Source organism: Aythya marila (assembly GCF_965140915.1).
Source record: "Aythya marila genome assembly, chromosome: 1".
Lineage (NCBI taxonomy): Eukaryota > Metazoa > Chordata > Aves > Anseriformes > Anatidae > Aythya > Aythya marila.
Window position 1 is genome coordinate 206607776 of NC_139042.1, and position 26130 is coordinate 206633905.

The following is a 26130-nucleotide window of genomic DNA, read 5'->3' on the forward strand; positions in this document are numbered from 1 at the left end:
AGTGCAGTGTGCAAGCACATCGATGCTGACCAAGATGCAGGAAGGCAAACGGCTTGTGTGGTGGCAGGGCAGGATGGGACGGTGCACACATTTAGGATGTGTTGACCCATGGCCACAACACATGGAGCGGGTCACAAGTGAACAGCAGCTAGCCAGGATGACAAAAAAAAAATTAAAAAAAAAAATCAATAAACAAATAATCAATAAGAGGCGAAAAGCAGCGTCCAGGAGTGCTGCTCTCTCTGGAAAGGAAAGCACGGCAGGGGCACCTCTGTAGAGAAACTGGATTCCGACACAAAAACATCTGAGACCCCAAAACAGGAGACAGCTTGGCGTAGGGTTTGGTTTTGTTTTTTTTTACTATTATTTATTATTTCCTACTATACATTAGTGCTTCGGTCCACCACAGTCACTGCAGAGCTATCGCACAGACACACGCACAACCTATGTACAGAATGTACACTGTACAGGCAGGGCTGCCACCAGAACTCTACAGAGCCCGGTACCGGGGGGCAGCACGGCCGAGGCTCCTCACTTGGCTGCTCCAGGCAGGAAAAGGAGCAGCTGCCACTGATCCTGCACTGCCCAGGCCGTGCTACGGAGTGGGGAAATGCAGGAAGGATTCAGTCACCTCCAGGACCTACTAACAGCTCTCCAACCCGGAATTTGGGCTAGGAGGCAGTGCAGCAATGGGTAGGGATTATGGAACAAAACCCCAGCTTCCTCCCCAGAAGCACTCGGCACTGCCTACAGGGTCCTGTGGCAGCTTGGGGCAGGTCTTGGCTGAAGTGCTGAACGCCCCTACGGTGTGGAAAGGTGTGCTCCAGAGCCTCCTACACAACACGAGTGCTTCAGGCTGCCAGCCCCATCCTAAAACCCATTCCTTAGGCAAACATTCAGGCACTGGCCAAACTGGCAGATGGTGAAATGCAATTGCAGCAGCAGCAGTTATGGGACCGCCCTGGGGTTACGGTAAATCCATTTCCAAGGTAGCTGGCAGAAAGGCTGCTCTCGCAGGCAGGGGGCAGCTACCTCCAAAACTCGCAGAGGAGCCTCAAAGCTTTCCTATATTCAGCCCAGAAGCACGTACCTGTGTCTCTCTTCCCCAGGAGGTGAAAGCAAACAGAATGACCGAGTTGGAAGCTGGGCTGAAGCAAGAACAGACACAGCCAAGGAGGATGCTCCTCACCGCCCTAAGCACAGGGCAGGCACACGCTTCTCACAGCCAGCCCTGCACGCTCACACGAGCACCACTCCGCGAGCTTCCACTTGGCAAGGGTGCCACAGGCTGTAAAGATCAGATTCTCCACCAGGTTTTATCAGCAAGTGGGCTGACCGCATCAGATAAAGCTCAGTGTTGAAGGCAGAGCTCCAGCACTTGTACCTTACCACAGCACACAAACGTGACGCTTCCAAGCAGAATAAATTACGTTTGGAGGCCAGCTCCTCTCCGTGGAGCTGCAGCAGCTATCCCATTCACACAGCACACATCTGCCACCTCCAGAGAGCTCTGTTCCTTGCAGAGGCACCAGACCTTCATCTCTGCCTTGGAGAAAAAGCAGCAGGGTTCCACGTCCAGCAGTTCAGCCTCCCACTCCTATCACAGCCAAAGCTCTTGCTGGCGTGAGTCAGGCTGCTGAATGGGCAGCAACGTTTTTTTTTTTCCACGTCATTTACACGTGGGGGACTAGCATCTCTCATTATCCGCAGGAGCTGTCCTGAAAACAACTCCCCCACACAGGGCTGGTCCTGCTTCTCCCAGGCTGGATGACGGCACTGAAATTTTGAGAGCCCAAGCCCTAGACAAAGCTGGATGTGTATATATGGGCAAAACATGTTCTGCACAGCCTATCACATGCTGCTGAAAGCCTGACTGTCGCTTTCTGACCTACTACCAGCCACACGGGGAACAGTTTTTCATCTACAGGCCCCTAAATCCAGCTCCAGGAGGCAGGATTAGACAGAATGGTGCACACAGTTCCCCACTGCTGCTACAGCTCTGATCCACGTGCTCAAAATCATACAGGTTTGTGAGCAAGGTCCAGATCTGGTGATGTTGGCTGGATCAGGGAGGAATTTTCCTTTCCAAGTGCAACTGCAGCTGCCCGCAGCATGGGAGGGCCCTTCCTTCTCCAACAGTCCCTTCGCCGTGCTCAGTGGTGGTGCAGCACTGCCTGGAGGTCCTCTGGCAAGGAGTCAATGACGGTGTCAATATAAAGGCCCACCCGCTGCAGAGTCTCCTCCTTCACAGGAAGGTGCTGGCACCTGGCTCTTACCTGCAGGAAGAGAGAGGAGAGAAACTGAGGATTTCTAAAACAGCTTCAGGTCCTCCTTCTGCCTTGCCACTGGCCAAGCAAACCTCCCACTGTCTCTTTAGCTGGGGTAAGAGAAAACAGACAGGAAACTGTCACCTGAATCTAAGGCTGATGAAAAGAAAAAGCTTTGAATCCTCTACTGCGTAACCACTAAGGTTTCATAACTGTCCCGTTTGCCAGTTCTCCAAATCAGGGAGCAAAGCAACAACCATGATTTATGTCCCTGGTCACTCCCTGACACAGCGACACAGAAAGGAACGAGCACAGGAGGAAAACCTACCAGCTTCTCCCGAAGTTTTAGCACCAGGTCTACAATCTCCACCTCGGACTTGTCCTTCATCCAGGCCACGATGTTCTAAAGAAAGAGAAGAACAGTTTCTTCAGGGACTTATCTTCTTTACAGGTTTTTTTCAAAGAGATACCCCTAAGCAAAACCTGAAATAAAAGCGAGGAGGAGGTTTCTCATCCTCTCTCACAACTCTGCTCGCAGCACTTAAGCCTAAGTGAGCAAGACAGAGCTCTCCCCACTTTTCTGCCCACGACAGCATCAAGCTCTTGCCTGCAAGAGAAGAACCAAGGAAAGATGCAGCAATACGTAGACGGTGCCGGTTCCCCTCCTCCAGTCAGCACCACGAATCTTGTGCTGTGCTCAGAATTTACATCTATTTGCAAGAGTCAGGCCTGTTAAAAAAGGAGACAGCTTTGGCATCCCCACACCATGCTTGAGGACCTGCACTGCTGAACAGTGAAGCGAGCTGCTGCAGCTGGAGATGCACCTGGGTGGGATGCCAGAGCTCCTGGGACCATCCCAGCAGCTGCTCAGTTTAAGAGATTGCACCAGCAGTCACTGCTAAAATTCCTACCTATCTTCAACAGGCATTAAGGAAGCCAGCAACAGATGACGTTTCCAGTCTGGGACTCTGTTGGCTTGGGAAGGGCCTGATGAATGAAAAAATACTTGACAGAAGCAGCCAGGGCAGGATTTGCACTGGCTAACGAAGCGAGGGAGCTGGGCTGCTCATATCTTTGTCCCCCACAAGTGCTGTTATCCCTCTGCTCTGAGGAACACGAGGCAGAACTGTGTTTCCCTCGGGCACAAAGCACTTGTCCCCACTCTTATCAGTGCAGAAGCACCAATAAACACCCAAGGAGTGCTCTCATCTCCCAGGTTTCAGGCCTGAGCAGTCTGGCACTGGTTTTAATACCTGCAGCTGGGACATACCGCTTCACAGATTGCCTCCAAATGAAGGGCTTCCAGCTTCTGGGTCATTTCCTTATGCCTCTGACGGTACCAGCCATCAAAGTTGGGAGACTTGAAGAAACGCCTGCAGAAAGGGAGGTGACATTGAGAAGAGGGACAAGGAGGGATCCAGAGAAGTATGCTGGGCGCAGATTCCCCTTCTTGCTGCAGCAGACACAGATGTGAGAGGAAAAGACATTTTGATACACAGCGTCCTTAAGGATGTCAACCAATTATGAGGTGTTTCACCCTTTTCCTATCTCTTCCTTTCTTCTGTCACGCATTAACATGATACAACTGAGCACCTTTAGCAGATTGTCACCAACAAGGGACAATCCTGCCAGTCTCAAATTCTCCTTTGCATCAGCTCAAGTCTAAGTGATTCAAGAAGTGGTGCTCTCTTCTGTAGCCTTAGTTAGGACCACTTTTCCTGGGCAGTTATGCTAACTAGGATGGTTCAACCACGGGAAGAAATTCACATTCCTCTGCAGTACCTTGCTGAATTCCTCTCCTTTCCTGATATTTAAAAGGTGTCAAACGCTTGCTGGCACAGACCTGAGGCCCATATAATTAGCAATTAATGTCTCTCCCACATAAATAAGGTATCATCGAGGCTGTGTCAATGGATGTGTAATTTCTACCCCTCCAGTGCAGACCAGTAATAAACCTCTGTTTTTACTGATCTACACGGGAAAGCGAACAGGGGGCAGCATAATACCTGTTTTCATCTCGGAGTGTTATAGATTTTTAGATCAAATTCAAAGTGGGATTGAAAAGCTGCTAACAACAACCCAAGGGTTGCGGCAGCAGAGAAAGAAAGTTTGAGATGCCAGAAGTGAGCTGGGCAACCAGCACTTTGTCAGCACATTCTTTGTAATGCTTTCAATAACAGTGGGGATATCTTAGGTGTGGTATTTTAGCATTTCCCCCTATTAAGACTGGCACGTGTAGGATCCTCCTTCATGCTACTTCCTCAGGCTACCTCCAGAGAGCACTTTGTCAGCAGAACTCAGGTGTTGTTTGTTTCTTTTTGCAACTACAGGGACTCCTTTGCTTGTGCACTCTCTCTCCCCAGCACAATGGAGTCCTAAACCGAGCCAAGATCTCAAGATGCTGCTGTGGTACTGACAGATGTTTCTGTAATTAAGGGTTTGACTTAGGAACACAACAAATGCTGCACGCACAAAATCTCACACAGTTAGGAGCCCAGGAATACAAAAGCTTCTGCATGTACATCAGTTCCCAGCAAATCTCAACCAATTTATTGAAGCAGCTTGTTGTTTGTTACTACTTTTCAAAATATTAGATATCCAAGATTAAATCTTACTGTCTGCCACTCCCACGCCGTAAGGAGTGGAAATGTTTGTTTCCTGCTGAATACATTAAAGCACAAAATGACACAGACAAAACACATTAATCCATGGTTCTCATTCTCTGCTCACTTTCTGGGCTTTTTTCCCATCTTCCAAACCCTTCTTGAACTCCAGCAGGCTCGGTGCTGTGCCCACTGCCCTGGGGAGCCTGTACTAGTGCTCGACCACCTCCTGGTAAGGAGCCTTTTCCTAACCCCCAGCCTGACCCTCCTCTGTCACAGCTCCACGCTGTTCCCTCAGGTCCTGTTGCTGTCACCTACTGTGGACACCCTGATAGCTTTATGCCCTTCTTATACTGTGGAGCCCAAAACTGCAAGCAGTACTCAAGATGAGACCACAGCAGGCAGAGCAGAGCAGGACAGTCCCTTCCCTCGACCAGCTGTGTCTGATGCACCTCAGGATTTGGTTGGCCCTCCTGGCTGCCAGGGCACACTGATGGCTCGTGTTCAACTTGTTGTCAACCAGAACCCCCAGATACCTGATTTCTGAATTTTTCATACTCAAATTGTAACCAACTACCCTTTATGAAAACAAGGGGTATAATCTACTGCATGCTCTTCTAAATTATACCCTGAAAAAAAGTATTTTAATGTTCTAACAGCATTGCCAGCTTGCAGTAAGAATGAAGTGGCCACTGTACTGAATGCTGTACAAAAGCTTACGACAACTGCTGGATGAGGACCTACAAGTCTTCCTGCCCCATCTGCCAAGGACCAGACACTTCAAAAAGATGTATTCCCTGGAGGGCAGTAAGTGACATAGCTGCTATCAGAGACGAGTCCCCTTCTTCCCCTTAAGCGAGGACCTCGGCGTTCTTAGGTTTTTGAAGGTAGAGAGTTTTAGCTTCTAAACCTGCATCTGCTCATTTAATAGATTACTTGAAACACAGGACTGATTCTGCCTTGCTTTTCCTGACCACTATTAATCAATTCTTTATGTGCACGAGTTTCTTAGGTGACCAGTTTCTGTCCTAAAATTTCCCTTTTGCTCCCAGTTCTAATTCAGGATTTGATGTTCATTATAATCTACACCAGCTGTTAAGGAGATAAGATAAGGACCTCCTAAACTCTTACCTGTAGAGGCCTAACCAGTCACCCTTAAGTACACAGGTAAGTTGGGGACCAGCATGCTCAAGGGTCTTCATGAAATCATCTTGTCGGAAAGGGCGAATTTGTGGAGGATTCTGCACAATGGAAAGACAATAATACATGCACCCAAAAGAAAACGGGAAAATAAGGTCTATATTCGCAATAGAAGAGACTGCACAAGGCAGATTCAAAACTATGAGAACTAAAGATGCGTGAACATCTTAACCAGCCTCGCTAGCAAAATTTAAATTAGACTCACAATAGCTGAGCTTACTGCAAAACAGGAAGCATCTGTCCCAATGTTTGTTTCACTTTTTTTTTTTTTTTTAAAGGAGTAATAACCCTCTTCCTTCAATGAGGGAAGTTCACACAGTATATCAGACTATGTGATCAGCATATGGCATAATTCTTCCCAATCCCTGCAGTCAAAAGAAAGCAGAAGAGACTGGAAAATTGAACTTACTTTCCATGGAGTAATGGCTCTCTGCAGGGGCATCAGACTTGCAATGTAGTGCTCCTAAGAAATACCAAAAAAAACAACCCGATGTCACAACATTGCCTCTTGCATTGTCACTGGCCGTTATGGTCTTCTGCAGTGCATCATAGGCACAATCACCAGCCTCTTACTCTGCTTTTGCTTTAGACCAGGTCAGATGGGGCCCTGGGCAACGATCTGGTGGGTGGCATCTCTGCTCCTGGCAGGGGGGTCGATGATGATCTTTAAGGTCCCTTCCAACCCAAACCATTCTATAATTCTGTGACTTATGCTTGCATTTTACATGAGCCTACGTATCCCAGCTTGTTTCCCACCAAGGGTCGGGTCACAAAACTACATGCTGCCAGAATCCTAAACATGATGTGAGGAAAGGTCAGGTGGGAAGAAGCTGGCAGGAAGGACTGGAATCCTAGAAGATATTCTGTCATCTCATGTACTGCCTCCTAGGGTGATGTAGAAAAGAAAGTGAAGGAGCCAGACGTGCACCTGAATGGTCACCAAAAAAATGTTAATGGCTTTCTAATGAGACTAGACAGGGAAAGCTCTGAAATAAAACATTTGTTAAAATCTGCCTTAGGACAGCAATGGCCATGTGGACAGGCCTCCTAAGTCGTGTAGCAGAGCTTTGTGGAAGGGAGATTTTCACACAGGCACTAGGTTTGACTCCAGTATTATAGGGCAAGAGCAATGTTTTGGGCTCCTGCCTCTTCACTACGTATCTGCTTTGACTACCAAATCACGGGGAAGGACTATGCCTGTATGGCAGGAAAAAACATCCTGTCTTCACACGTAATGTGCAGCACATCCAGCCTGCAGACTTGTACACTAATTACTGAAATTTGCAATCGAGAGAAATTGAATTTCTTACTACGAAGTGACACATCTCTAGAGTGCCACATCCTGAATCTATTACAGGTGCTCAAATATAGGTGAATAAAAAAGGGCAAGTGCAAACTTGTCACTTAAGCAAGCATCTCCTGTTCACCCCCCCATACCTTTACACCACTCTGACAAGTCTCTGCTCAACTCACCAGGGGAATAATGAAGCTCTGGGTGAGCTCCAGGAGGTGACGCCTCAGAAGAGCACTTTGGACTTCAGACGGGCGTTTTCGCTGAATCCCCTGCAAGCACAAGCAGGGCGTTCACAAGGATGCTATTCTCTATTATGCAGATAGATGCAGAATTTGCAAACTCTGCAGCTATGAGCAACCAGTCCAGAACAGCCTGGAAAGCGTAGTGCCCAAAATACATACTCCACTCCCTGGTTAAAGGAACCACTCGTGTTTCACTAGATGAATCTGTTTCTCCAGGCTCTTTTTGCCAATAAGGATTGTCCTCTCTTAGGTTATCATTTGTGCCAGCATTTATTCCATGATATCAAGTGAAAAAAATTAAAACTGGCCTGAGAAATCTGTTCAAGTATACTTGACTAAATTGTTACAAACTTAAATCAAACTGAAAAAAAGCAGTCTGTTCCTTGCAGGATTTTGTCTGTTTAAACTGAGCTATTAGCACAGTTTTCCCACAATACCATAAAGAATTTGGAACTGGTTGAATTGCTTACCTTTAGTAATCTTTTTATCAGAGTTTTATCTTTGTGGAGAAATGTTTTATAAGAAGTGTAGATTCCTAGATTGAAAGAAACAAAAACCATCATGTATGTAGAGAAGGCACCATTATATAGTGCAGGGATAACAGAACTGAATGTCCTAGCGCAAACCATAGCAACTGTATCAGGGGGCTAATTACAAATATCATAAAAAATTAATTACAAAAATTTTAAATTTGCTAATGCAGCTAGCACTTGCAGCAGGATTAAAGGACACTACACTACCTCAAGGACCTTCTTACGCTAAACTTATGGTGAGATAACTCACTGGAGCCAGCTTATGGCTAGGCCTGACCTGAACAGCTAGTAAAATGACAGATCTGCATTTAAGTAAGCAAGTTCCTTTGACTTCCACTGCATCTAAAAGGCAAATCTGATATATAAAATAAAACCAAGAAAATTCAAACCTGTTCTCTAAAACTAAACTGATTTGTTCAATTATTTTATATTGGCTTTTTCAATCTCAAAGGTGCACGGTTTTTCTCTATTAGGTGGGGATGCCATTACAGAGGGCTGTGTGGCAGATCAAGTGTAAGAACATCAAAGTGTCCGTTTATTGCAATACAAAGAATAATGTGTGCATTGTTCACATGCCTGCAAAGCCACTAAAATCCCTCATGTGGAAGCGTAAACAGAATTAAACCATGCCTGACAAGAGGACCTACCTGGTTTTGTGTCTAGAGTTTTTAGTTTAGTTAGCTTCTTCACCTTAACTTGCTTGGGAAGGTCTCCTGTGGAAGGACATTAAATAATTAGTTCAGGTTCTGAATCTCCCCTCACAGCACAGCACTCACGAGACTTCACACTTGAGAACATTCGGTGCTACACTTAGGCATCTGAAGTCACAACCTCCCTTAACTCCATCCTCAGACAAGCCTTCCTGTTTGCTAACTTTGGTGCTAAAAGTTTGGACCAGGAACATGTTAAGGACACACAGCAAAAATAAAAAATAAGTGGAAACCAACAAAAAAAATAACCTCCCCATCTCCCTCCCCTCCAAAAACAAAACAAAACAGCTTTCTCAGCCTAGAGTGAAGCAGTTTTCTTGTCTTCGTAGACTCTACTTGTCTATGCAATTTTACCTTTCCTGACTAGAAACATTCTCATTTTGTTAATGCTTCAGAAAAAAAGGAAAAAAAACACAAGTTATGATCTCAACAATTTGTCTTCACCATTGTTCATGCTCAACTTGCACGTCAACTGACTCAGAGTTCAGCCTGGCCTTTGGTTTCTCAGCTCTCACAGCAATGAGGACGTGTAAAATGTCTCACACTACAGCTGCCAGCTCCCTGCTAGCCCCTCACGAGGTAAAGCAGCACAACGAGACCTGGGTTCCACCCCTACCTGACATTCTGAGCTCCCCGACCCGAAGGATGTGTGGCCAGTGCTGGAGCGTTTTGATGAAGAAAGGGTTTGTGACTCCCACGACGATGTTTGGCCTAGAAAGAAAGGAAAAAGTGCAGAACAATGCTACCCTCGGGTATCCTCCACCTCCACCCAGACAGCGGTGAGTGGGCAGCAAGCACCTCCTGGCTACTTACGGAGCTTGAGTCCTGGTGGTGTACTCTTTAAATTCACTGTCGTGGATGGTAAAATAGGGACGGTAGTCACAACAGTACCTCAGAGGGGCAAGACAGCTGTAACAACAGACAGAATAGTTGCCATATAAGCTTCACAGAGAAGGAATGTGTGTTTATATCAGGTTAATATCTTACAGCAGTGTTTTGTCCTGATAGAGGTAACACTGTGGAGGAGTTCCAGGCCTTTTTTTTTTCTTTCTTCTAAAGAAGAGCTCATAGCTGGGTAGAGAAAGCTACTCAGGGCTATAAACCATCAAGTCTCTCAACACAGTAGACTCACTTTTAGTCTTTGCCATTAGTGGAATGTGAGTGAGGCTGTCTTACTGTGCTACTTCTTGCCTTACTACGCTATTTCTTGTCATACAAACTTTCACAGACAAACTAAACCTAACACAACTGACTTGCCAGAAGAGCATATGTGAAAGAGAAAAACTGTCAGAACCTATTATTATAGTTATCTGTATCTCAGAACGAGAGCATTACCTGGTAAGAGCCATAACCATCTCTGAAGAAACTGTAGGGGATGGTGCCATTACAACAATTGGCTCTCCCAGTAACACCAGTTCCCATAACATCTGGATATGAATTAGCACTGGCTGGAAACACCTGTTAGTGAAAGGAAGAATGACAAACTCAGGTTAGAAAAGCAGTTCAGAAAAGACCAGGTGCTATTATTGCATGTAAGTGTAACCAGATGTGTCTCTGGGGCATGTGAAATCTAGGACTGATTTCTAGTGTCCCACAACAGAATGTTTTGTGTCTTCACACCTGCTACAGCTCAACCATCTTACTCATGTTTAGGGAAACACTTCAAGCAATGTAAAGCAACTTGCAGCAGAATGTCCTTTGATCTAAGCAAAATAAAATGCATGCTGATTACAGCAGATGTCTGTCTATTAGAGCAGTACCTACAGTGCTGAAAGGTTTGTTTCAGATGCACAATGTGTATGCTTCAGGGCTTAAGCTGATCAGCATTTGAGGTCAAGAAAAGAAACCCTCCTCTAACCAGGACCCTGGGTGATGTGTTAAAGGCCATGCATACTGGCTTAGACACCGCACAGGTTCTGCAAGTCCAGCATTCTAAATGACACTCTGCAAAGCAATAATTTTTGATTCTTCATTTGATATCTTCATTATCCATATGACTTATAGGATACTCTGAGCAGGGAGTATGTAAAGCAGATGAAGAGAAGAGGGTTGTAGAGATAGTGACTCTCACCTGAAGAGATCCAGTTCATGAATGCTTGGCAGAACCATTGGGGCTGGCAAGAGATTCTAAATGAGAAAGGAAAAAAATCCAAAATTGTTAGTAAGTGGACGCACTCTGACTGAAATGCCATCTAATTTGACACATCAATCAAAGTAGCTCCTTCTACAATAAGCATAAGAAGAAGGGAACAAGATTAATGCTTGGAGATATGAGTCAGGAATAGATCTGGATTGGGCAGTCAAGCTCCAACTGAATTTCCTTTCTTAGAAGAGAGCCAAGAATCCCTTCTTTTCAAGACGTTAAAGACTTCCCATGGCTGCTCCTTTGTTTTCTGGAGCTTCCTCTGGCTGCAGACAGAGCTCAAGATACAGATATGGGCAACAAGGGTTGGAAATATAAATACCAAAAGTTCAGAAGTGTGTAAAAGACAATAACATTATTAAATGGATAAAAAAAAGGAAAAGCTGAGATGAACAGGAAACAAAACCAAAGCTGAATCAAAGCAGTAAAGATGTTCTGAATGCAAAGACTACGAAATAACAAGGAAGACTAAGGCAGAGTCTCATGAAAGCATGAGACCCATGCATTAATTCCAAGTGGGACTAGGTCCAAGGAGCCCCATCTCTTCTACATCCTCATTTTGTACTAGTCTAGATTCTGCCCATCAGTGGCTTGTGTCATGCCACTCTTTGTCTTACCTCTTGATTGAACTGCTTCACTGGACTTGTTCCTGGCTTATCCACCCTGGATGGGATCCTCACCTAGATTACAGTTAAGAACAGACAGGTGAACCAGGAGATGGAATCAGTTAGCCGTGTTGCTTTCTTCCCTAACAACCACTCTCATGAAAAGCTTTCTCAATTTTCAATTGCACTGAGGTTAGGCATAAAGAGAAAGAATCTAGAGTCAGCAGCAACTTTAACACCCAAAAGAAAAAGGAGTGTGCGCTCCACTTCCTACTTCGTCCCATTCTGCTGCTGAGTATCACCAGCAACACGTACCTGAATGACAACTCCCATCACTGGAAGGTTCAGAGTCTGTCCTGGCACAGGGGGTGGCCACTGATCAATCTCATTGCACACTGCAGGGACACAGACAAAGGCAACAGTTGGAACTGAAGGTCAATACAGCTAATTCAGCTGGTCCTACGAGTTCTGCCAATTTACTTATCGCTCACTCCTAGTTCACGTGTCCCCTTGGCTACTTGCAGACAAACACTACATCAAAAAATCGTGCAAGTTTAGGTCAGACACCAGACTTATGTCTGCACCACTGCTTCCAGTGCAGACCCAGCAGCACTACAGTGTTGACAAATCATGATTAAGTTGCACAGTGCAATAAAGGCCCAGAGAGAGATGTAGCATTAGCAGTTTTTTCCCTCCTCGGGAATACATTGTACACAAAACTGACAGCATCATCCATTAGGATTGTCAGACATTTCCCATTAATGCATCCTTTACAGCTGTTTATAATTTTGACAAGCCAGCCATTTGGATGAAAGTTTTTCCCTGCTGGAATTTGTTTCAGAACAAGCTAATTGGGAACATTTCAGCTGTCTTTCAGGAACCTCCTGATAAAACCTCTGAAAGATTTCAATATGCAAACCATCCCTCCTAGATCTGACTGCTCACCTGCCTCCAGGCATGGCTCCAGCTTGTCAAAGTATTCTGGAGCAATCAACTGCAGCAATGACTGGAACAAGTTCACATACGGAAGGCGTGACACCAGCACCAGAGACTGAAAAAGCAGTACATTTAGGAGTCAGAGACCCCCTGTTGAGATAATTTCTAGCACTGCATATACCTATACTGCTTACTAGAGGACTACACTTAAAAAACAACATCAACGACATGAAAGAACTCAAAAGCAGCACTTTTACTGGTAAAATTTTTGCTTGCTGAGCTAGCAGGCTTAGGGAGACGATAGATATCAAGGAGTTTCTTAACAAGTGATCACAGCTGGCAGCTTCTAGAATGGAGCCGTTGCAACTAAGATGGATGAGTTTGTGATCTAGCAAAAGATCAACTGTAGGAAAAATAGATTCAAAGAGATTTTAGTAGATTAATTAAAATTAAAAATAAAAATAAATTGGCAATAGGTTCAAAGCTATGAAAACAACCATAGCAGACAGAGGAGTATCAAGGAGCAGGCAGCTGAAACTTAAATTATATATACAAATGAAACAAAGGGATGCTGGGGAAGAAAAAACAAAGTAATTCAAAATAATGCTAATTTGTCTCAAGCAATGACATTTGGGTTGTTACTTTGGCTTCTATTACTTTTTATAAAATATATATTTTGTTAAAAAAAACACTTTTCAATTCAGTCTCGTTGGGGGAATTAATTACTCCACTGATAATTCTCCTCCTCTAATCATTAATGAATACATTATTTAGGACCCAGTGAATATATTTGCAACACTCAGCCAAACACCTCCTTTCCAAGCCAAAACTTTCCCATTTGAAATTAAAAAAGCCATCCAAGCATGGCAGTATACTTCACCAAAGAATTCTATGTGCCCCTTACTTTTGCAGGTCTACAAAAGAGCACATTTGCTCAAGTTATCAAATTTTCCCAATCCACCAATGTTTTGAGCAATCAGTCACGGAATGGCTTGGGTTGGAAGGGACCTTAGAGCTCGTCTAGCTCCAACCCCCTGCCATGGTCAGGGATGCCACCCATGGTATCAGGCTGCCCAAAGCCCTGGCCTTGCCTTGAACACCTCCAGGGATGGGGCAGCCACAGCTTCTCTGGGCAGCCTGTGCCAGTGCCTCACTACCTTTACAGTGAAGAATTTCTTCCTAATGCCTAAAGTAAACCTATCCTCTTTTAAAGACCATTCCCCCTTGTCCTATCATTACGTACCCAAGCAAAGAGTCCTTCTCCATCTTTTTTATAAGACCCGTTTAAGCAACGAAAGGAATGAGGTCTCCGCAGAGCCTTCTCTTCTCCAGGCTGAACATCCCCAGCTCTCTCAGCCCTTCTTCATGGGAGAGGTGCTCCAGCCCTCTGAGCATCCTCATGGCCTTCCTCTGGACCTGCTCTGACAAGTGCACATCCTTCTTGTGCTGGGGGCCTGGATTCAGACCTCCAGGTGGGGCCTCACAAGGGCAGAGCAGATGGGGACAATCACCTCCCTCTACCTGCTGGCTCATGTTGAGCTTTTTGTCCACCAGAACCCCCAAGTCCTTCCTACAGGGCTGCTCTCAGTGAGTTCTTCTCCCAGTCTGTGCTCACATCTGGGATTGCCCCGACCCAGGTGCAGCACCTTGCATTGGACTTGTTGAACCTCATTTGGTTCACGTGGGCCCACTTCTCCAGCCTGCTTCAGGGGACATGAAGAAACTCACTTTTGTATTAATAAGTCTATTTGAAAGATACTCCTTGCCACTGCCTACATGTGGATGAGAGAAAGCACAGCAGGCCAAAGTAACCACTGGAGGAGGATGGAGCCCCATTTTCCAACAAGGTACCAGACAGATCTACTATGAAGCACTGCTCTTTGAAAAGCAAGTCTTCAAAGTTTATCTGTTCAAGAGGATGCCCTTTTATTTTCTGAGACAGAAAATCACTACCAAAAGAGTATGTATCTATGGAGAAAAATGAATCTTAAGATCAAAGTAAAGTATTTTCCTTCTCTGGAAGGAGTCTGAAATTCCTCCCTGTCTCAGGTAGTTACCATACCTATCTGCCTGAGTAATACTAAGCACTTTGCTTATTTACACTGAAATAAGCATGCTGGTTCTTATTAGTTTTTCCAGTGTCTGTGTTAAAGGAAATTGTGATATGAGGCAAGGTTCGTGAGGTAATAGCAGCGTCATTGCTGCTAGTTAGAAGCAATCCACCCAGCAGGCAATTCATTCCCAGATGGCTTCTAGGAAGATTAACAAAATAAGAGCAATAATAAGAGCAGGACTGAGGCACAACTGGCACAGACTGCAACAGCGAAGTGCATCCCCTCCCTGTCCGTAACACTAGAGCACATACTGAAGGAAACGCTCGAGGACTTCGGGATCTCATGATTCAGGCAGCAGGTCACCACTCATGTGACTAACACACCATGGCAACCCCATCCAGGTTTGTTTGGAATTACACTTTCCACATATTCCTGCCCCCCGCGACCTTTGCTGCTTCCTGCAGAAACCCAGTGGGTGTCACGTAGGAAGTGGTGCTATTTTACAGCTACGGATGGGTGCTGCTTTACAGCGACGTACCAGCTGAGAGTAGCGAGCTATCTGGTTTCAGCACTCACCTTCTGAAAATAACCTCTCTTCATCGAGCTGTCCTTGACTTGCCTGAAGTATACGTAACCAAAGTAATGAGCCGACTCCCGCTGCAAGAGACCAACAGTGCTGTTATGTTCCTGCTAACAGCAGGAGGGGAGCCAGCCCCCCCGGAGCTCATCCTGGCACCCCAAGCTACCTCAGCTCTGCTCCCACTGTTTCCTTCGGCAGGCAGAGGACAGTGTATTGCTGGACACGACACACCATCTCCTGTGAGGAAATGTTCCCTACCAGACCCACTGCGCTCCTCTCTAGCCAGGCATTTAAGGATAAACTTTGCTTCAGATGGAGGTTGCAGCTCAAAGCCAAATGATGCCCCATAGCATCCATGAAAACTATCAGACTGAACACAAATCCCAAAGTTTCAAGCACTTTCTGTCTTCTGGGTTCCCAAAGACATCAAGAAGGAAGAATAATTATCAGTGCAAACACAAAGATCTTCCTTAATACAATTTGCCGACACACCACAGGCATCATGGTTTAAGGCACCTTTCTCTTTCCAAATGTTATTTTTCCACATCAGAATCCAGGGCTTTGGAAGTTTTGCTTTCCGTCTTAAAAGGCAGGTGAATTTATAAGTGTCTGACAACCAACTGCTACAAAGCAGTAAAGATGTACACAAGCTGAACAATCTCTAAATCAGAGTTTCTGAAAAGAAACCCTCCTACTCCCCTCTCAGAGCAGCAATCCATTTCTTATCACGTATCACAAAAGGATCGTGTTAAAAGGCACATGCACAGGAAGAATCATCTCACTTGACAGAAAGTAGAAAGCAGAAGAGGACAATTTGATCTGATGGCCATCTGCTCTACAAAAAGAAGCAGAAGTGCTGAGCGCATCCCTCCTCCTGCATGAAGGGGGCAGATAACTCACTGCTGGAAAAACCACAGCTAACAGACACCCCTGGTATTGATGCTTGGGTATGGTTAAACCAGCAGGCACACAAAGCCAAAGTACACATATGTGCCATGACAGCTACACTGGCTGTTTTTACATCCATCCATCCTGCAATAAATGCAAAGAAGTGTCCTCCCTCAACAAAACAGGTAAACATCTCTTACCACAGACAAGGACATTCTCGTCTTGCCTCAAGATAACATGCAGAGGTAGCTGTGCACTGGTGGATGTCACCTGGGTCCCTCTAGCTCGACAGGGCAACTGCTCTAATCTGGGTTCCTCCCGGCTCAGCTCCACCGCTCAGAGCAGCTGCAATTCTCAGCATGGCCCTCTACACTTATTAATGTGAAAAGAAATCCCTGTGCTGAAAGCTTTCTTCTTTTCTGACTATTCCCATGGCTCGGGAAAACAACCAGAGACGGGGAGTAATGTAGGCACAGAAAACAAATCAAAAGTGTATTTGGATTTTAAACCCCAAAGCACAGCTGTTTGCTTTGTGTAAGTAGAGCACATGAAATGCAACTGACCTGCAGGGTGAGGGGTGCTTCTCTGTTGTACTCGCCATCATCCTCATAATGAGCAGTCCTCTGTCCCCCCGACTGGCGAAGACGGAAGCTAAACTGAGTGTCCCCCAGGCCACCTGAGACAGGAGATCACAGACGTTCAGGAAGAAGTTTCAGTAAGGGGAAAGCTGGAAATTGCTTAAGTCAGAAGCGCTGACAAAAACAGAGACAAGAAACCCAGAAACTGAACAAAGTGGAGAGTAACGGGACTCTCAGGACCCCAAACCCACTGCAAGACAGGGAGAACCCGTCACTGGACACAAGAACTGGTACCATTAAGTTACACCTCGCCAGGTCATTGCCGGAAAACTTACAGACATCAGCCAGAATCATCTACCCCGAGTAGCTGCAGCTACCACCTCTTATCTTACATTGAAAAAAACCTACGAACAGCCTTACCCCAAGACCACACAAATGCTGATTTAAGCAACAACCCCCTGCAGTGGTTCTAGCAAGTAAGCTGCACAAGCACCACAGGCAGGAACCTCCCAGGTTATACAATATTGCTCTCCTCTGCACCAAGAAAACAGCAGGGAACAAAAAAAAAAAAAAGGCATGAAATCCTCTGGAGGGGACAGGATGGGCAGGAGAACTTGGAGAGCTGGGTTGAGTACTTACAAATAGGTGAGTTACGAGGAGAGCTAAATGTGCCAGAGCTCATTGAACAACCAAGGCTAAACAGCCTACAGCACTACCAAGGGGTAAGGGATGTGTTCCCTTCCCACCACAAAGAGTACAGACTGTCATGCCCGTTATAAAGATGTTACCAACAGTAAGGAATTGACTTTAATAAAAGGAACGTTTAGTCAGGGTGTTCACTAAGCTCTGAGAAACTAGCAAAAGTCCATCCTTAAAAACATTTAAACTAAGCTGGGAAAAACTGTAGAAAACTAAGAGTCAGGAGTCAGTCCTTAAAAAAAGAGGTATTTGTGTGAATTAACATACGTCCTATTGCCACCTTTCTGATTTATAAACACAAGCTTTGGGACTACTTCTGCAGTGAAAGCATCCTCTCCAGTGAATGCTTCAGTCAAACACAGAAATGCTGACAGAGTCGACAGCTGCAAACCTCAGGAAGCTTACCCTCCGTGACTGCTTTTTAATCTTTCCTATGCACGGGTGAAGCATGAGCGTGCGGGATTATCAAGAAAATATCCTGTCACCCACGAGATCGCAGGTTCTGCACTGGGAGCAATCGGAATGACACTGAGCTCTGTGCTCAGGCTGCAGGGCTGGGCGCTGGGAGATGCAGCCCGTCAGGCTCTGCTCCATTAGCTGATGACTCACTCTCTCCATGAGAACCCATTTCTTTCACAACAGCGACGAGCCGCCCGCAGGCGAGGCCAGCAGATGCCACCTACCTGAGTAGGAGTCCGGGAAGGACAAGTAGCAGATACTGGTCTTCTGCAACAAACAGGAAAACACGGTGAGAAAACCTACCACTGCTGCCCAGCGCCTTTAAAAACAGGAAGGAAGGAGCTGTTACCTCTTTCTCTGTCAGTCGGAAGTCATAGGGGTACACCAGCTGCAAAAGGGATGAGAGGCAGTAAGTCAGGCACGCTGCTCCCCCACGCCAACAAACATTGCTGGTGTACAGCAAGTCACTCGTTCTCCCCAAGGGAACAGACCCTAGAAGCAGCTACCCCTCCACATTCCAACCTGACCGTCCACACCCAGTGCTCTGAGCCTTTCACCGTCCATATTTATCACAGCGGATTTGGAGACAGGCTGCAGAGCTTGGGTTTTACTTCGATTTTAACTTGAGAGTGCACAAACTGGTGAGGGCTCAGTGCTTTTGAGGGATAGCTCAGAGCACAAACAGCCTCACGACCTCGCTGCTAACTCCTCTGTGCTGATTACTGATATGCAAACACCGGCTGTCTCTGGAGCAGGCAGGACAGGACTGCTTCAACACCACTTGAAATTACATTCACGTGCATTCACTCCCTGAGCCTGGGAAGCATTAACCATAGGATCACAGAATAGTCACTATTAATATTCAGTTCTTACCTAAACATAAGCTCACAAATTGCCCCAAATCATGTCCTATACAGAAAGCTTTGAACTTTGTACATTCCTAGTTGTTGTTTGCAGTAGGTCACTTTTTGTTTTGATCCTTTGAATCCTGCTAGAAAGTCACTTACAATATGCTAGAAATACCAAATATCCTGAAGGAGCGAGGAAAGCTGGCCTGCTGAGCTTCTGGGAGGTAAAAAAAAGATTTCACAATGAAGAAATAAGAAGACAGACAGTGGGCACAGAGTAAGAACGGCTTTGAAAGCCAAGTTCTGCATACACGTGGCGAGAGGAGGACAGCAGACCAGCACGGGCACGGCACAGCGAGCTCGCTGTCCTCAAGGGCAGGGGAAAGGACGCGGCGATAATCGAGAGGGAGCCGACGACAGCGGACAAAGGTTCTTGCTGCATGGTGAGATTAGGAAGCGACGTACCCTGTGTATATTAAGCAACACCACGTCTGGTGGTAGGCACGGTTTGTATCCCAGCCTCCGGGGTGCAAACGCTTATTTATTTGTATGAGAGTGGTCAGCTCGAGACGCTGTGCACAGCAACCAAGAACCAGCAAGTGCTCAGCAGAAGCTGGGAGGGATCCAGAGCTCTGCTTTAGCCTCATTGATCTGGGATCTGTTGTTAGAAAGACAAGCCGAGGTTTATTTTGTGTGGCAAGAGGTAGGTCTGGCACAGACCTCGGGATTCATGCTTTGTCAGCATACCAGTGACAGCTGATCGGAGTAACACCCAATTTATCACCCAGCACTGCAGATAAAGAGATCTTCAAGAGGTTTAAAGTATCTAGTTCAGGATCCTGGCTTTGCATCTGAGCTGTGTGCATGCTGCTCATGCTGCTTCTGCATTTACTGTAACCCATAAAAGAGAACTCAATGCAAGACTTCTCGGGTCAGGGTCGAGCACGGAGCTACCCTCCATCCCCAGCGAAATCCACCACCAGGAAGTCTCAGCGAGGAGCAGGAGAGGTGAAAACAACGCAGCCACGGCCGTAGTGAGTTGCACGAGCCACTTGGCAGAGGATGGGAACTGAAGTACGTACTTACAAATCTGCAAAAGTAAACCACGCAGCGCTCACAGCACTTGGGGATGGGAAGTGCCAAAACTGCAGGTGGCTTTAAGTAAGAAAAAAAGAGAAAAAGAGAAAGAAACTAGCGCTGAATGACTTGAAAAACGGAGATCTGCTATCAGGCTTCCGCAGCTCCCAGGCAGTAACTGTTTGAGGTCAGCACCAGTCACCCAGCACTCAGATCAGCAGCTCTGCCCCATGCCCGGCCGCTCACGGGGCTGGAAATACCCAGGGCCCCCCGCCAGAGCACGGCGAGCTCACCAGCTGCCTCACTCAGCTCTCGGTGTTCCCCTCAGATTCTCGAGCAAAGGCAGCTAACCAGCTTCAGAGAGAGCACCAAATTAACGATTAAAAATTGTGCTGATCAGCCTTCGGTTAAAGCTTCATAGGAAGAAGAGAGCTGCAAGGAGGCAGGAGCAAAATGATCACGTACATGCCACAGCGCAGCGGGGCTGGAGGAAGGGGTGCGCTACAGCTACGCCACGGGAGCCGACACCTCTCCGCTGTTGTGTTTTTGCATTCGACCAAATTCTTGTGGTTGTGACTAATTTGATGATCATACATTTATTTTGTTCATTCCCCTATAGTAACAACCACACGAGACCTGCACGTCTGACCCCGACGCATCAAGGAGCGCAGGATCTCGCAGCATCCTCCTGTCCCTAATGCTTGCTTGTGATCTAAACTCCAGCTGAAGAGCCAGGGCAGACTTCTGATTCCCACACTGCCTTTTCTGGGACGCCTTTCTGCAACTCGATCAGACCAGGTGGATGCTGATGGCTCCGTGCTGCTTTGTTAGGATATTTTGGGCCCAAGCTTGAGATTTGCTGAGCGTGTGTTTCACTCAGATGTGTGCTCAGCGTTATGGAAAAAACTAACTCAGGTCCAAATGCTGTCTGAGCACAGAGACACTGATGGATCCCAACGTTCAGATACTGTGTTTCTGAAAACTAGGCTTCATCTTCTGCATTTCTGCTTCCCCTTCAGGTCAACTGTCTGACGTGTGCCCTCTGTTTGGTGTGGGGGAAATCACTCAATAATGACAAGGCTAAAGGAACAATCCAAAATATTAAGTATCCTAGTCACTAGAAGTTTTCAAAAGCAAGAAGACAGCAAACAAAAACACTTTTATTTGTGTTAGTCACTGGATATTACAGAAGTAGCCCAAAAGGGCTAAAATTACATCGTTTTTTGGTGATGTGGCTCCCTCCCATCAATAGTGAGTTAACGAGCGTGGAGGTGCCACACGCTGTTGAACAGAGCCTGAGCACTAAAGCGTTGCTGTTGGTGCCTGCAGCTGTCATAGCAACGAGGAGAATATCCCAGAAAATGACTTCTGGTGACTGAAGCAACACAGCTTTAGAGCAACAAAGTGCCTGTGTCTGGAAAAGCTGGGGAGGGAGGAGTCAGCGCTGCCGTGCTGGGGATGTTTTGGGAGCAGGGGATGTGTTTTTAGCATGACACAGCCTGTTCTGAGGGATCCCCTCGGAAACACATCCTCTCTCCCACCGCTGCTTTCACTGCCTGGAACCGACTGCTTGAAGAAAGGTAAACTGGTGGATGAGTCAGGACCAGTAATTACACCCCATTTCTGCATTAACCTATGCTTTTTGTGACACCTGTGCTGCCATGTAAATATAGAGCAGAAGAGTCGGGACCCGCTGGATCTCAGGGTGATGTATCTACACTCGCACGAGTCGGGCGATGTTTGGAAACCTGGGCAGACCCCAAAGGAGCTCCTGGAGCAGGGGCAGCTCTGCTGCTGAAGGACACACAGCACACACACAGCGGGCTCCAGCAGCCTGGCTTCCACTTCGATTTGGGCAGCGAAGGAAGAAGAGATCCTTTATCTGGAAACAATGCTGTACTCAGGGAAAAATAACCTCCCGAAAGATGACAAAACCCAGTTTGTTTGGGTCCTGGTTGGGTTTCTTCCGGTGAGGTTTCCAGCAGATGCGTTTTATGAATTTACAAAGGCTTCTTTGCAGAATAATTAAATATGATTGCACCACAACGAGCAGCTAAGAAATCCCAACGCCTGGAATTAACGCACCCAGGACACCCACAGGGTACTGAAAAGAACAATCTTGGTAACACTTTATACAGAGGGAGAAGCACCAGAGACCCCGGGGGGGGAACAAGGCCTGCACCAATTTCCATTCCAGCAGGCCGAGGAGAAGGAAAGCAAAGCCACGCATTACGAAGTCTCCAGCTCTGCCCAATTCTTGGCAGGAAAGGGGCACTGCCAGCTCACTGCACACCTTGGAAGGGAGTGCTCCTCAGCTGTGCCTCCCCGGGGCGCAGACAGAATCACAGAATCACAGAATTTCTAGGTTGGAAGAGACCTCAAGATCACCGAGTCCAACCTCTGACCTAACACTAACAGTCCCCACTAAACCATATCCCTAAGCTCTACATCTAAACGTCTTTTGAAGACTTCCAGGGATGGTGACTCCACCACTTCCCTGGGCAGCCTGTTCCAGTGCCTCACAACCCTTTCAGTGAAGTTCTTCCTAACATCCAACCTAAAACTCCCCTGGCTCAACTTAAGCCCATTCCCCCTCGTCCTGTCACCAGGCACGTGGGAGAACAGGCCAACCCCCACCTCACTACAGCCTCCCTTGAGGTACCTATAGAGAGCAATAAGGTCGCCCCTGAGCCTCCTCTTCTCCAGGCTGAACAAGCCCAGCTCCCTCAGCCGCTCCTCGTAGGACTTGTTCTCCAGGCCCCTCACCAGCTTCGTCGCCCTTCTCTGCACCCGCTCAAGCACCTCCATGTCCTTCTTGTAGCGAGGGGCCTGCAGGTCTCAGCAGACCCTGACCAGGACAGCGTGCTCCCACAGCCGTCCCCTGACCCCAGGACCACCCTTCCATGCGTGCCTCTCCCCACACAGATTTGCTGAGAGGATGCAAGCCTGTGCTGCCACTCCAGAAGGCTCAAGGCTGCCCTTCCTTCCCACTCGCTTTGCCACGAGCACGTTAGGCACTGCGAGTTACCCCAAGTACCCACAGCTGTCACTGCAGGGTGCTCTGTGAGCAGCCCCTGTCCATAAACCAGTCCTCGTCGGGCCATACCTGCACCCCAAACCACACAGCACTCTGCCACAATCTCATCTCAGCCAGCTGAGCCGAGCTGCTAACACCCACGGCAAGGCTCCCTGCAACCTCCGCCAGGACTGAAGTCCCACGGGGCAGGGTGCCACAAGCCTTGTTCCAACTCTTTTTTTTTTTTTTTAAGCCAAAAAACTTGCAGTCAAAAGCCCGACTCGTGACACGGCCTCTTCACAGCTGCAGGGGTCGGCACGCCTGAGGACAGGGCACAGCATCTGGCCCTTATCTAAAACAACCAAAGCCACGGAGAGAAATAGGGAACAGGCAGAGGGATGATGACATTGCCTGGTGGCAACTGTCCCCTCCCTGTGATGGGTGAGAAAATGGGGAAGAAAGCACCTTGGTGGTAAGTGTCACAGCACACCTATGGAGCAGCAAACTGCAAATGCTCGTTAATATCCCAAAATTCATGTCCTTGGCGGGGTGTATCAGCGCTGGCCCCCCAGAAAAGCACGTAGGGCTCGTGAATTGGGTCTGCACCTCGTGAATTGGGTCTGCACCAGGTATTTTTGTTTTTCACCAGGTATTTTTGTTTTTCACCAGGTATTTTTGTTTTTCACCAGGTATTTTTGTTTTTCACCAGGTATTTTTGTTTTTCACCAGGTATTTCTGTTTTCTTTTCTTCCGTGTGAGTATTTTGAAGGAACCTGAGCCCCCCCCGTGCTGCCCGCCGCCGGCCCTGCCCCCCCCTTACATAACGGGACCCGGGGCCTTCACCCACACCGGGGGCCCGGCACCCCCAAGCCCCCGCCTCAGCTCCCCCGGGGCCCTTCCCAGACGCGATCCCCATTCCGGGGCAAATCTCCCCAAAAACCGGCTCCCGGTTCTACCCCCCCCTTTTCCCCGTAGCCTCCCGGAGCCGCCCCCACGGCACCTCCATGGCCTGTCCCAGCTCCAGGTCGAAGGTGACGACGCACACGCACTCGAGCCAGGCGGAGAAGCGGGCCCAGGGCAGCGGCGAGGCAGCGGCGGCGGCGGCGGAGCGGGGCCGGGGCTGGGCCCGGCTCAGCGCGTCCATGGCAGCGCCCGCTCCGCCGCCACGCCCACTACCGGCCAGGCCACGCCCCCTACCGGCCAGACCACGCCTCCTACCGATGAGGCCACGCCCATCGGCCCCGCCCCGCCGCGCCGCGCCCCCCGGTGGTGCGGAGGCCTCCCCCCCCCCCCAGTGTCATGGCGGCCGTTGCCATGGAGCCGGGCGGAGCCGCGCCTCAGCCCCGAGCCTTGCCAGGCCGCGGAGGGCGGCAGGGGGAGGCCGGGGGCGGCCCGGAGCCTTCGCGGGGCTCGCTTGGGTCGGGCTGAGGGCACGGAGCTGCTCCCCGCCGCCTCAGGGGCGGCAGGAGGGTGATTTGTAGGAGCTGGTGGAGCAGCGGCAGTGAGGAACGGCTCCGTGGCGGCTGTTCTGAGGGGCGGCGGAGCGCTGCTGGCTCTCTGCTGGTTGTTGGTGCATTGCTAGGCTGCTGCCGCCGCCACGGAGCTGATAAGCGCGAGGGCTGCTCCCGAAGGAGGTGCGGGAGGAGCAGGGCCTTGGGCTGCCTCACTCACACCCAGGGGTTCAGCCGCTGGGCTGCGCGGGGCAGGAGCTGCTGCCCAGGAGCTGGTGGCCTCTTCCCCCAGTGTCACAGAATCACAAAACATCTGGGTTGGAAGAAATCTCCAAGATCACCCAGTCCAACCTCTGACCTAACACTGACCAGTCCTCCACTAACACACACCACTGAGCTCTACACCTAAATAACTTGTGGAGACCTCCAGGGACGGGGACTCCACCACCTCCCTGGGCAGCCCATCCCAATGGCTAACAACCTTTTGGGAACAAGTTCTTCCAAATATCCAACCTATAGGTAATAATCTGTGGTGTATAACCTAATATCCAACCTATAGGTGTATAGGTTGTATAGGTGTATAGATTGTATAGATGTATAGGTGTATAGGTGTACTCCTGTGGTGTATAACCTAATATCCAACCAATAGGTTGTATAGGTATATAGGTGTATAGGTTGTATAGGTGTATAGGTGTACTCCTGTGGTGTATAACCTAATATCCAACCGAGGTAGCAGTAACCTCAGCCCTAACATGATCCGTGTGTGCTTGACAGTAAAGCCTCTTTATTGGGCTTTTGTTTAATTTTTGGAAAAAAAGATGTGCACATTCCTGGCTGCTTTCTTGACAAAATGCATCATGACCACAAGGTGCATTGGGGTAATTCTGTAAAAAAACAATCGACTTTTCAGATTTACCTGGTTTCAGAGGAGAACCTAGCCTATACACCACAGCTTTGAATAAAGTGGGGGTATCCTCTTGTCCATACAGATGAATTTGTGTCCTTTCTTTTGGTTGTGCCCAGTATACACATAAATTCATAACTCATTTTAGGATTCCAATACCTGCCTGTCTTGCAATACAACTCCTGGAAATTCCAGCTGTGAAGGGATGACTAGAGATCTTGGATTTGTCCTGGCTCGGGGCCTCTCATTGATTCCTGTTTGGATTAAAGGTGTGTCTTTCAATATTAATTTAAGTCTTTAAGCTATTGTTTTCACACTTCTCAGATGTTATAAGTACTTTCATTACCATTTTTATTCACAGTAAATTTCCTTATGCTTGGCAAGCCAGGAGTAATGCGTGTGCAGCTGCAGTGAAGTCAGCTGTATAGGACCTCTTGGTAATAAGATCAAAGGTGATTTTTATTATGGGACAAAGGATAACAGGCCAAAAACATGTCCAGTATTTTTTATAATGGCTATTATTTATTTATTTATTTTGTATTCTCATCATGCCTCCTTTCTGGCAAGAATCAGCTGCAAGGTTGTTTTGTCTCTGCTTTTCTTTGATAATTTATCCTACATATTAAGCAAGGAAGAAAAATGTAGTGGGGTTTTCTGAGATTGTAAATAGGACCTGGCTCTTGTGCTGGACTTCTGTGGAGACCTCAGCAACACTTCATATGATTGTGCTGATGAAATTGGCTGATCAGGGAAGTCTTCAACAATAGGAAGACCAAAGAGCTTGTACGCCTTGTGACAGTTAGAGGACTACATGACACTAAACTTTAGGGCTACGAAGTTGGTGAAGGTCCTGGAACACAAGTCTTAGAAGTGGCTGAGGGAACTGGGGCTGTTTAGTCTGGAGCAGAGGCAGCTCAGGAGAGAGCTTTCTCCTTAATAGCTCTCTCCTTAATAGCTCTCTCCTTAATTGCTCTCTCCAACTACCTGTAAGGAAGCTGTGGGGAGCTGGGGGTCAGCCTCTTCTCACAGGTAGCTAGTGACAG

General features: G+C 47.6%; 1 protein-coding gene across 1 annotated transcript; it reads right to left on the minus strand.

The window, feature by feature from the left end:
- Window positions 1-194: 194 nt before the first annotated feature.
- DENND6B (DENN domain containing 6B) lies at window positions 195-23876 on the minus strand (the record flags this gene model as incomplete). Its single annotated transcript, XM_082753382.1, has 20 exons — window positions 195-2276; window positions 2596-2670; window positions 3538-3640; window positions 6002-6111; window positions 6480-6533; window positions 7544-7633; window positions 8077-8141; window positions 8787-8852; window positions 9466-9560; window positions 9663-9758; window positions 10185-10307; window positions 10921-10976; window positions 11610-11672; window positions 11913-11992; window positions 12543-12648; window positions 15164-15244; window positions 16619-16731; window positions 18016-18058; window positions 18141-18179; window positions 23733-23876. 20 exons carry the CDS (start codon window positions 23874-23876, stop codon window positions 2154-2156), a joined length of 1725 nt encoding a protein of 574 aa, XP_082609508.1. The 3' UTR covers window positions 195-2153.
- Between the last annotated feature and the right edge of the window lie 2254 nt (window positions 23877-26130).